Source organism: Leucoraja erinacea, chromosome 4, assembly GCF_028641065.1.
Source record: "Leucoraja erinacea ecotype New England chromosome 4, Leri_hhj_1, whole genome shotgun sequence".
In the NCBI taxonomy this organism is placed as follows: Eukaryota; Metazoa; Chordata; class Chondrichthyes; order Rajiformes; family Rajidae; genus Leucoraja; species Leucoraja erinaceus.
The window spans coordinates 43,168,605-43,181,103 of record NC_073380.1 but is presented as its reverse complement, the minus strand read 5'-3'; the positions used below and the strand labels follow the sequence as shown (position 1 = coordinate 43,181,103).

Here is a 12,499-nt window from a genome sequence, read left to right as displayed (position 1 = left end):
GAATCTCGGATGTTACACATGTAGAGCTCCCATGTTCTGACTACGTGTATTTCTGCTTGTTGCATTGGTTTTTATCCTATTTGCTGTAAATTACTTTCTCGTCGAAGTAAGTGGCAAAAAGTCAAAGGGGGGATGATAAGCGTGTGAGAAAGAAAAATTTTCAGGGATGAATGGAAATAAGTGGAAATGTCTGACAAGATTGCACCGGCATGGATCTGATGAGATAAAAAGCACCTTCTGTTCCTTACTATTGCAGACTACCAAAGATTGGCAATAATATGTGTACCATAAGTGTACATGCAGGGAGCCAGAGGCAAATTAGGAAGATTGTGATCCTTTTTCAGGTACTATTATTAGGATGGCTGCGCCTTTGTTGACGCACTGTCTGACAAAAACTGGAAATAGCAGGTTTGTGGAAGCTCTCACCAGATGGGTCTTTTCGTTACAAGAATCAACCTAAGTCTAGTCCCAGCATAATTTTCTCTCCATACAGGTGAGCACTGAGTGTTCATTAATGCTTTAGCCGTGATTCTTCCTATTTTGAACTTGTGAAGCTGGTTGCAGAGGCTCTTAAAAGCCACCGGAGCTAAATGACTTCTCTGTTCAAGCCTACTAAGAAATGGAGGGAGTCTGAGGAAGATCCCTTGATCGGACCTGTGATAGGTAAACTGAATGTTCAGAGAAGAAATGCTGGAGCTGATTTAATTAATGTGAAGTACACAAAGAAAGATCGAGAGAGCCTGGCATCACATGAGAGTCTGGATTATTTGCCATCTCACAGTGAAGTTTATACAAAATGGCTGAGAGAAATGCCTTGCAGGTAATGGATGCAATTCCTGATCATTATTTATAATTTGCCTTTCAGAGTTGAAAAATTAATGTTTTTAATGGTTAATGAGAAATTAATGGTTATCTCTGGTTTCAGCTACTTGGATAAGGAGCACAGAAACAGGTAGCGTTTTCACAGTCAACACAAATACTATGTGTAATGCACACATGTGCTGTATACAGATCTTGACAGTGGATGAGATTAGATTTGTGGGATTTGCTTCATGATGGAATAGCCCACGAATGGTTCTTGCATAATCTGATGCACAAAAGAAACTTTTTTTGGAGCCCTTATCCCAGCAGAATGGAATGGCATTGAGAAAATGAGCTGGTGGGAATCGGTGCAACTGTTTCCAGGGCTTAATTTATTCCGAGTATATTGACTTAGATTCATAGGTATAGCCAAAGAATAACAAGGAATTGCAAATTACAATAATTTCGTCCCAAGATTTTCATTTCATGATTTGACTGTCTTGCAAATTTGCTGAAGAAATTTCACAAATTACATCCAAGATATTTTTTTGGGCATTGGCTCAGAAGTTTTATATTCAATCACACTGAAGATGACTGAGAGGCGGTGGGATTTGGCGATCTGGGAAGTTATATGGCATCATGTAATTTAATATTGCAATTAAGTCATCAGCATAAAATTGCAGCCAATAGTTCTTAAAGATAATTTTGCTTTTAATTCGATACAAAACATATACAGTCTGAAGAAGGGTTACGACCCGTAACGCCACCTATTTCTCCAGATGCTGCCTGACCCGCTGAATTATTCCAGCACTTTGTGTCCTTTTCTGTAAACCAACATCTGCCTCTACATATATACAATTAATATGGGTTGGCAGTTGAAAGTAACAGCATGACATAACATTTACAATACAGTCACAACTAGATGTCTTTCAAATTATAACATTTGGTTGGTTGTTAGTTGTAGGTATTATATTACTGCTCATCATCTATTAATGACGACTTCCGTGGTCAAGGAATGATGGAACTCTGGTGATCATGGTGGAAGCAATTGTAAGGGGAAGCAGACATGATGGCGCAAAAATGACATACTAGCCAACCTAGGAAGTTGCTGCAGGTAGTATCTCCTCTTGCCCCACAAACAGAGTTATAAAAGGACATGCCTAATGGATGAAACCCTTTGCCTCATTTTGCTTGCCAGCTGTTAATACAAAGGCACATAGTTTCATTACAATATTTCAATGATCAAAAATAGCCTTTTGAGCAATCACTGCCCTGCCCTTCATTTTTGCCTTCCGGCAGAGTGGGATGAAGTTCCAGGTTTTGCATTTCAACCTTTGATTTTGCCCCCAAACCGATTGTTTTAAGAACGGTAAAATTCAGCCCTTGGGATCTGAGAAGCCCGAATGGTAGTTGATCAGACTGCAAGATCATTTGCTATCTGGTTCATCAGGCAGGTTGAAACTTCCAGGAAAGTATTTCAATATTTTTACCTTATAAATCTTAGGCAGTTTTCTCACTGTGCAGGAGTGCCTATGCTTAAAAACACCACGCATATGCTGTACTAAGCTACATTCAGCCTGTACATTACAAATTGTCGCAAATGGCTTGCGACTTGTGCCGTGCCTCTGCTGGCCTTATATCTGTTGACCAATTGCGAGATTTGTGCTGCAAGTACACACTAAATGAATCAAGAAGATAGAGCTGTTAACTTAGTATGGAAACAACGTGATAAAGAAATTAATCAAAGTCCTGATAAATTAATAGGCCCACAGAAGGAATAATTGAAGCTACAAACTCTCACACTGCAGATAGTAAATTGCTGCTAAAGCTTGTAAAATTTTACATATTAAACTGATTTTACTTTCTGTTTCTTAGCTCTCGGTGTATCTCACTGGCCCCATTTCCTACTCCCAACAGCTGCCACTTGCTTTCTATACTCTTACAATCTTGGCTGGATTAAGTACAGCTGTCTCTCACTGTGGTCCTGTAATACCCATCAACAGCATTATCATTTTCCATTTTTTTATATATCTGAGATGTTAACATGATTGAAGGGAAAGGAAAACAAATCCCATTCATGGCATAGAGAAACAAAGAGAAAGTACCATACACAATTGGCTTGAAGGCAGGAAACAGAGTAGTGGTAAAATAATGTTTTCAACCTGGAGGTCTAATAATTGATGGGCCATTGAGATCAGTACAGGGCCCACTATTGTTCGTTAATTATATTAATGATTTAGATGAGAATGTGGTTAATAAATTTGCTGATGACAGTGAAGATGATTATTTATCTCCTTTACATCTCCTTTAAACTTTGCCCCTCTCACCTTAAAGCACTCTTGGTTTCTTGTTTTTTCTATCAAGGAGAAAATGTTCTAACTGTCGACCCTATCTATACCTTTCATAATTTTATATATTTCTACCAGATCTCCCAACAACCTCTGGCATTCCAGAGTAAATAATCCAAGTTTGACCAACCACTCCCTGTAGCTAATAGCCCCTAATCCATGCAAGATTCTGGTAAATTTATTCTACATACGTTTTTAAAGCCTCCACGTGCTTCATGACTCTTATATGCAATGCCCTGACCTATGAAAACAAGCATAACATGCCTTCTTTACCACTCTATCTGCTTGTGTTACCACTTCAAATCTCCAAACCTCCAAATCTGAGGAAAGACATTCTTGCCCCAAATCTGAGGAAAGACATTCTTGCCTTAGAGGGAGTACAGAGAAGTTTCACCAGACTGATTCCTGGGATGTCAGGACTTTCATATGAAGAAAGACTGGATAGACTCGGCTTGTACTCACTAGAATATAGAAGATTGAGGTGGGATCTTATAGAAACTTACAAAATTCTTAGGGGGTTGGACAGGCTAGATGCAGGAAGATTGTTCCCGATGTTGGGGAAGTCCAGGAAAAGGGGTCACAGTTTAAGGATAAAGGGGAAATCCTTTAGGACCGAGATGAGAATTTTTTTTTCAAACAGAGTGGTGAGTCTCTGGAACTCTCTGCCACCGAAGGTAGTTGAGGCCAGTTCATTGGCTATATTTAAGAGGGAGTTAGATGTGGCCCTTGTGGATAAAGGGATCAGTGGGTATGGAGAGAAGGCAGGTACAGGATACTGAGTTGGATGATTAGCCATGATCATATTGAATGGCGGTGCAGGCTCGAAGGGCCGAATGCCCTACTTCTGCACCTATTTTCTATGTTTCTATGTTACAGCTGAACAAGTTATGGAAGTCCACATTTGGAATATTGTGTATAACTCTTGTCACCCTGCTGTAAGAAGACATGCATTAAACTAGAAAGGGTGCAAAAATAATAATTAAGAAGATGTTACTCGTTCTTGAGTCCTTGAATATATAAGGAGAGGCTGAATAGGCAGGGTCTTTTTTCCCTGAAATATAAAAGGCTGAGGGTTGACCTTATAGTAGGTATAGTAGGTAATACTTACCTTCAGCAGTGCTGCAGTTCTGCCACTGGCCGTGTGCACGATTTTGGCGCGTTTGAGGGGGGGGGGGGGGGGGGGGGGGTTAAAATGCGATTTTCTCTTACCTTGTCCTGGTTTATATTTTGTCTGAGTCCAAGCGTTTGCTGAAGAATCGTTCCGACGGCCGTTCTGTGTCTTTTTTTTTAAATCGCCCGACAATTTCAACGCTGGAGTCATTTTAAAACCAGCTTCTAAAGCCGTAAACACTGACAACGGGGACGGATTTCATGTAGGTGACAGGTAAAAGAAAGTCGTTCATTTTTATGTATAAAAGTGTTTCTTAAGATGCCTTTAGTTCACATTTTAAGTTGCAAAACGGCGATTTAGTCCCCATACGAACCGGCATGCCGATAGGGGGGTATAAATCACCACAACCTCAACGTTCCAAATGGTCCCGTTCCAGTAAAACCCACTCGCAAGCTGATTTAAATGGCCATTAATTTACAGGTATTAAACATTAAATTCCTTCCATTTGGCCATGACAATGAGATTTTAAAATCATGTTATATTGTGAATTCTTGTGTGAATGTTATTTGGACACTTAGGCTATTTAAAAATGTTAATCTATTCTTAAGAAATTGATAGACGTTTAGATATAGTAATTGACTTTTGTAATTAGCTACAATTAGGTAACTAATTAATTATATGCTTTAATTTCAAGTCATCTAAGTAGGATTGTTTCATATTTGTTTCAGAATGCTTCAATCTATAATAACTGAAAATTTATTTCAGTTCTCTTAATTTTTAAGAAAGTTATGGGCTTTTGACTGTCCTTGATCACAGCTTTTGAGTTAAGTCAATAGAAAAGCAATAGGGAACAAGATGCTAATTTCCGAGTATGAAAATGGCCATAACATTTTTAATACTGAAGATATGAAAGTGAATTAGGTGTCAAATTAAACTTCTTGTTATGCTTTATCGGATGGGATAAATTACAGACTTGATTTTAAAAATCTCAACATTTTGTAACATTGCTACTTATAGAGGTATTATAAAATAATGTGGGGCATAGATAAGCTAAACAGCCACAGTCTTTTCCCCAAGTTAAGGGGAATAATAGGGAGCACAGGTTTAAGGTTAGAGGGGAAAGATTTACGTGGGATCCGAGGGACACCCTTTTCACTCGCAGGGTGGTGAATATATGGATTGAGCTGCCAGAGCAAGTGGTAACAGCAGCTACAATTACAGAATTCAATAGACGCTTGGACAGGTACATGGATAGAAACCGGCCAAAATTTCCCAGCTACTAACTAGTCCCACCTGCCTGAGTTTGGTCCATATCCCTCCAAACCTGTCCTATCCATGTACCTGTCTAACTGCTTTTTAAATGTTGGGATAGTTCCTGCCTCAACTAACTCCTCTGGCAGTTTGTTCCATACACCCACCACCCTTTGTGTGAAAAAATTATCCCTCAAATTCCTATTAAATCTTTTCCCCGTCACCTTAAACTATGTCCTCTGTCCTCGATTCACCTACTCTGGGCAAGAGACTCTGTGCATCTACTCTACCTAATCTATTCCTCTCATGATTTTATACACCTCAATAAGATCACCCCTCATTCTTCTGCGCTCCAAGGAATAGAGTTCCAGCCTACTCAACCTCTCCCTATAGCTCAGACCCTCTAGCCTGGCAACATCCTTGTAAATCTTCTCTGTGCCCTTTCCAGCTTGGCAAATATTTTCTGTGCTCGTAGAGCGGTTTCATACAGACAAGTCATAAGATAAGCAGCTCTGAAAATTCTGCTACATTGGTAAGAGGATTTTTTAGATTTAATGCCCGTTACTGTATTTCTCAAAATGTTTGACCAAGTTTAGATTCATGTGTGGATATGGAAGTTGTGAACCCGTAAGGTGTTCTCCAGTTGTTGTTCCCTGAATTTACTTCTATTTCTCAGAAATGTTGTTGTGGATCTAACTTCTAAGTCTCCACTGGTTTAGATCTGGTGCAGAAACAGCATTTCTATATTTGAATGGAAAGTGACAAAGGTAACACACATTTAAAAAAAATAGTTGTGCATAACGTTTCAGGTTGAGACCTTTCTTCAGACCAGACCCGAAACATCACCCATTCTTTCTCTCCAGAGATGCTGTCCATCCCGCTGAGTTACTCCAGCATTTTGTGTCTATCTTTGGTTTAAACCAGCATCTGCAGTTCCTTCATACACATAAGATAGATGCCATTAAGCAGGAAAGAGTGCAGAAAAAAAATTATGAGGATGCTGCCAGAACTGGAGGGACTGAGTTATAGGAAGAGTTGGACAGGCTGGGACTTTATTCCTTGGATCATATGATATTGATGTGTGATAGAAGTGCCTAAAATTATGAGGGGATTAGATAGAGTGAATGGACACACTTTTTTCCAAGAGTTGGGAAATCAAAAACTAGAGGGCCTTGGGACTTTGGGTTGAGAAGAGTTTGGACAGCAAGTGGGCATTAGCAGATCCAGTAAAAGAAGGGTTATCATTGTACCAGCAGTGAGCACAGATAGTTGAATTTTTGCTCACAATATTTTCCATTCTTACATTATTCTATATGGTCCAAAAACTGAAGAAGGGGTAACCTTGAGTTTCCAAAAACAGAAATTAGAAGCTGGGACCTCTCCACGGAGCAGTCCCGATATTAGCAGCTCAATACCAGGCATTCATGAGCAGAGTAGATTTTTAATCCAGCACAATCTATACCCTTCACTACACTATTACCAACAATGTAAGGGCCCAGCCTTGCTTCAATTGAGAGTGTGGAAAATGCCAGGAACTGTGTCTAAAAACATTGTGACATTAGAAGAGATGCATTCTAATTGGAGAAGCTGGATCCTGTGGAGAGACCAAAGTGATCCTTCCGTGATCAAAGTTCTTCAGACCTGCCACATCCACCTGTGAATGTTAATGGACAATTAATAAAGGAGGATGATCCATTAACTTCTCATTCCTTAATGATGAGTTCAAAAACAGGATAAAGGCATTTGTGATTTTCTTCTGTCATGTGGATAATCACCTTGTTTCCTCCAGTGGTTATAAATGCTAATCTTTACCAAATTTTATTGATATCGAATGTGACTTAGAACACAGGGCACAGTTAAGATTATTTGCTCCAAAACTTCCTTGACCTGATGCTGTAAATTTATATTCTGGCACTATTCAGATCAGATTCAGATTCAATTTTAATTGTCATTGTCAGTGTACAGTACAGAGAGAACGAAATGCAAACTATCCGCAGCTCTAACCAAGAGCAAGGTGAGAGTTACTGCCCTCAACACTAAAGTACCATTGACACAGTTCCAATTCCATCTTTAAATTTGTTAACTACATTACTATTGTTGGACGAATTGCATGTAACAATAAGTCAGAGTATAGGAGGGAGATTGATTATCTGATTGAATTGTGCCAGAACAACAACCTTGGTCTCAATGTCGTAAGACCAAGGTGCTGATTGTTGACTTTAGAAGTGGGAGATCGAGAATCTATGAACCTATCTTCATCAATGGGTCAGTGGTGGAGAGAATCAGCAACTTCAAGTTCCTAGGCATGCATATCTCAGAAGATCTGTTCTGGGACCCGCACATTGATGTATTTGTAAAGAAAGCCCATCAACGTATCTCCTTCCTTGGAAGATTGAGGAGATTCAGTATGTCGACGAATATTCCATTGAACTTCTACAGGTTTTCAGTAGAGAGCATATTGACTGTTGCATCATGATTTGATATCTCGAACACCCAAGAACGAAGGAGATTACAAAAAGTGGTGGATATTGCATTGTGGGTACTGACCTGTCCATTATCGAAGGGACCTACAGGAGGTGCCTCCTCAAAAAAACAGCAGGCATCATCAAGGACCCTCATTACCCTGACCAAGCTCTCATTTCTCTCTTGCCATCAGGAAGAAGCTATATGTTGGAAAACTGTGACTTCCAGGTTCAGGAACAAATTATTCCCAACAGCCATCAGGCTTTTGAATATTACAAACACCAACTAAACTACCAACTGTCAGGATTGCACTAGGACTTTGAGCTTTTTGCATTAATATTGTTTTTAATTGTTTTTAATTTATTGTTTTTAGTTTATGCATGAGTGTGTTTACAGACCTGTTATGCTGCAGCAAGTGGAATTTCTTTGTTCTGTCTTCAATACGTAGACACTTGAGTCTCTTCAACCAACATGGTGAAGCGGATGGTCTAACATTCCCATGTGCCTATTTGAGTTACTTAGAAGATCACTCCTTCTTCTTCTGTTCCAGGTCAGACTGGGACCAATGGTTTATGATGGGCTTGATTGGAATAGCAGTTGGAATCCTGGGTTTTTTTGTAAACCAGGCCATTGACACAATTATTACATTGAAATGGATGCTTGTTCTACATTACATCCAGGTAAGGAACAATAAAAAACGATCGTATGTGAATTGAGATTACATTTTCTTTTCATTTTGCTGAATTGTAATAGGTTTTATCATACAACTCCGAAAACCGAAATGACACAGTTTCTCCTGTTTCTAATTTTCTTGTTAAATTAACTCATTGTTCATTATTATTATTTTATCAATGGTACAGCATTGATATGTCTTACATATAAGGCTGGTGTGAACTTTACTTAGCTCTTCCTGTGCATTTCTTGGTGCACGTTCTGTTATAATTTCTCCTCACTAGAAATTGACTGATCAGTACCATGGTAAGTCACAGTAGGGAGTTATCAGAAAATCACTGTGTTTGATGCTGCATTGACTGAATGTGCCAGCCCTCTCCTCAAAAATAATTTACAAAATAAATATCATATTGAACCTTCTCTAACTTCAAATTATTTTTTTCAAATTTTTTTATATAGAACAGTCAATATTTCCTCACTTGGATCTATGTAGTTGGAATTGGAGTGATAATGGTCGCATTATCATCTGGCGTGGTGCTGGTAAGCTTCCCTGTAACGTAAACTTTTCACACTGGTCCTTATGTTAACTATTGAAATATTATTGACATTTAATGTCCAATGATTTTGTTAATGTGATCTCTAGTTATGGGATATCAAAGGAAGGGAGTGGGGTTGGAGACATTTAGGTCAGGTGAAGGAGAAAGATAGCTGACGGCAGCTTGTTCACTGAAATAAGCACTCAAAGAAACATTTATGTATTTGACTTGGCTCTTGGGCTTTTGGGCAAATTATTTTGCCTTGTTAAATAACTTGGAATGTTAAATGTTTACGTCTCTGCACATACTGCCTGATCTGAGTATTACTTCAGAATTTTCTGCCGTTCAGGCTGATGTCTCGTGAGATCATGAAATCTGTATAACTGTACAATAAATCACGAGTCTGTTTAACTCATTATCACCTATCCCACAGCCAACAATGGACCATTATGAGCTCTACATGTCCTTGATTATTATTGCTTATTTGCATATCTCCCATCCATTTGTCCTAAGTACTGTCTATATCTCTCATTTCCCTTTCCCCTGTCTCTCAGTCTCATGAAGGGTTGCGACCTGAAACGTTAGCTATTCCTTTTCTCCAGAGATGCTGAGTTCCAGCTTTTTGTGTCTGCGGTTTAACCAGCATTTGCAGTTCCTCCATACACAAATGTCTTGCCATGTTGCTCCATAAGTGGACATTCTTACTCCTTGCAGGATACAACAGTAAACCTCCCAATTGGCCTGTTCCTTGCAGGACCTCCCAACAGCTTCCTGACTGAAAGTGGGAACCATCTCCAACCCTTGCAGCCTGTATCATCCTCGGTTATCAAAATGCAGTTGTTGCTGTGATTCCATCTGGAGAAATGCGGTTCTATGGGCTGACAACCTTCATTAAAGGCTGTGCAAAATAAAGTGAGGTCCTGTCAAGAATTGAACAAGTCTCTTATTCAGAATTAGTCTGAAGAAGAATCCTGATCAAAAACATTGCCTATCCATTCCCTCCACAGATGCTGCCTTGACTTGTTGAGTTACTCCAGCACTTTGATTTTAGCTCAAGATTCCAGCATCTGCAGTTTCTTGAACCTCGTATTGGTGATTGTTTTTGTGTGTAAACCTTTCAACAGCATTCCACACTGGACTAATTTATTCACAGAGCCAGAGTATCACAGAGTCAATGAGCGTAGAAACAGACTCTTCGACCCACTATGTCTATGCCTCTATAGTACACTAATCTACACTAATCCCATTTGCCGCCATTTTGTTATCTTCTAGACCTTGGCAATTCAAGTGTTTCTCTAGATGCTTTATAACTATCTCCTCAGGCAGCTCAGTGCAGACTCCAAATATTCCCCTCAAAGACTCCTTCCTCTCACCTTAAATCTATGCCCGCTCATCTTTTGCGCCACCATCATAGAAAAAATATTATTCCCATCTACAATAGCTATCTGCCTCATAATTTTATTAAAGTTATAAGTTTACCGTTCTGTCTTTTCTGCATCAGGAAAAATAAAACTAGCCTATCCAGTCTGACCTTATATCAGCAATTTGAATGAGAATGTACAAGGCATGATTATTAAGTTTGCAGATGACACTAAAGTGGGTCGTATCATAGTAGTGAAGATGGTTATCAAAAATTACATCAGAATCTTGATCAGCTGGGCAAGTAGCAGAAGAATGGCTAATGGAGTTTAATGCAGATAAGTGCGTTATGTTGTGTTTTGGGAAGTCAAACCAAGGACAGGGCATTCACATTAAATAGCTGCCGTGGAGAGTGTTGTAGAGCAGAGGGATCCAGGAGCACAGATACATACAGTAGTTCCCTGAAAGCGGCATCACAAGTAGATGGCATAACAGTTGCATAGCATGTTGTTGAAGCCTGATTTGGAGTATTGTGTTCAGTTTTGATCACCCGGCAATAGGAAGGATGCTGTTAAGCTGGTAAAAATGCAGGAAAGACCTACCGGGATGTTGCCAGGACCCATGGGTCTGAGCAACAGGGGGAGGTTGGACAGGCTAGGAGTCTATTAGCTGGGCGCATGAGGCTGAAGTGTGATCTTACAGAGATGTATAAAATCATGAGGGGAATAGATAGTGTGAATGCACAGAGTATTTTGCACAGAGTATTTTACCCAGAGTAAATAAATCAAGAACCAGAGAACATAAGTTTAAGGTGAGAGGGGAACGATTTAATAAGAATCTAAGGGGCAACTTTTTCAGCCCGCTGTCCCAAAATATTTCATAAACCATATGAAGAACTTGGCTAAATGCACATTTGTAGGATGGATTGAGAGATGATTTATAATTCTTGCTGATTAACATTATTTGTTTGGTGTTTCCAGTTTCTCTGTCCATTAGGAATGCCAAGTGGCTTGCCAGAAGTGATTGGTTTTCTGAATGGTGCCTCAGTTGAATATATCTTTCACATTAGAACGTTGATTGGGACCTTGGTGTCTTGTGTGTTAGCTGTAGCCTCAGGACTCTTCTGTGGGCCAGAAGGACCAATGATTCATATGGGGTAAGGTGTTTACTGGTAAGATTAAAGTACGATGCTTCTCAGTTGAAACAGGAAAACTGTGAAGTTGCAACAGATTCCGTGTCTGCTCAGATCAAGATAATTAATGATTGTCCATGTCACTCACCAAAGACCTCAAATGCTCTTTTTGTTTGCACAAATGAAGTATTATTTGCAAATTAATTTTCTAAAATCAACAGAAAAAAATTATTGGAAGTTGAAGCAGGTTTTTGGATACAATTTGCACCAAAGCATTCTCCCCGATAGGAATAGGTTATTTACTTTGTCCACTGCATTTTGTCACAGATAACGAGATCTTCCTCGACAAACATCCACAGTGATAAAATCTTTAAAAATTATAACTAAATATTCGGAGTCATCCGCATACCATATCTTCAATGGTTGTCTATCTTCATAGACATAACGTTATTCCAACATATAGTCTAATGTGTTCTGAAAACTACAGTGTTATTTTGAGGGTCGATATGCAGTGAATCAAGTCCAGGAAGAAGTCATGATACAATTATTTGCAAATGAGAATATTATTTAAAACATTTCATTCAATTCATAAATGTAGGATAGGTCATAAAGAAGATCAGTGTGGGAAAATGAGAATTCACATTTCAGCAAAAGAGGGACTCAGGACACTTTTGGTTCATTATGAAGGTAATTTCACACTTTGTATACTATACTTCATCAGTAGTTTTTGAACTTCTTGACACACAAAAGAAGGAAAAACATGTATTTCCCATAACTGATGTTCATAACAGTTTCACCATGTATTCAAAACAAATAAACGGGATCA

At 39.1% G+C, this 12,499-nt stretch overlaps 1 protein-coding gene across 2 annotated transcripts in view; it reads left to right on the top strand.

Annotated features, from left to right (window-relative positions):
• The first annotated feature begins 294 nt into the window (after positions 1 to 294).
• The window catches only part of LOC129696315 (chloride channel protein C-like), an 84,154-nt gene continuing 71,949 nt past the window's right edge, over positions 295 to 12,499 (top strand). Inside the window, exons 1-5 of one of the 2 annotated variants that reach the window (XM_055634105.1) lie at positions 725 to 820; positions 6,231 to 6,278; positions 8,525 to 8,654; positions 9,106 to 9,186; positions 11,522 to 11,697. In XM_055634105.1, the coding sequence (XP_055490080.1) occupies positions 8,547 to 8,654; positions 9,106 to 9,186; positions 11,522 to 11,697 (365 nt within the window). In that variant the 5' untranslated portion in view covers positions 725 to 820; positions 6,231 to 6,278; positions 8,525 to 8,546. Of the gene's footprint in view, positions 821 to 6,230; positions 6,279 to 8,524; positions 8,655 to 9,105; positions 9,187 to 11,521; positions 11,698 to 12,499 lie in introns of both variants that reach the window. The other variant, XM_055634104.1, reaches the window with a different exon arrangement.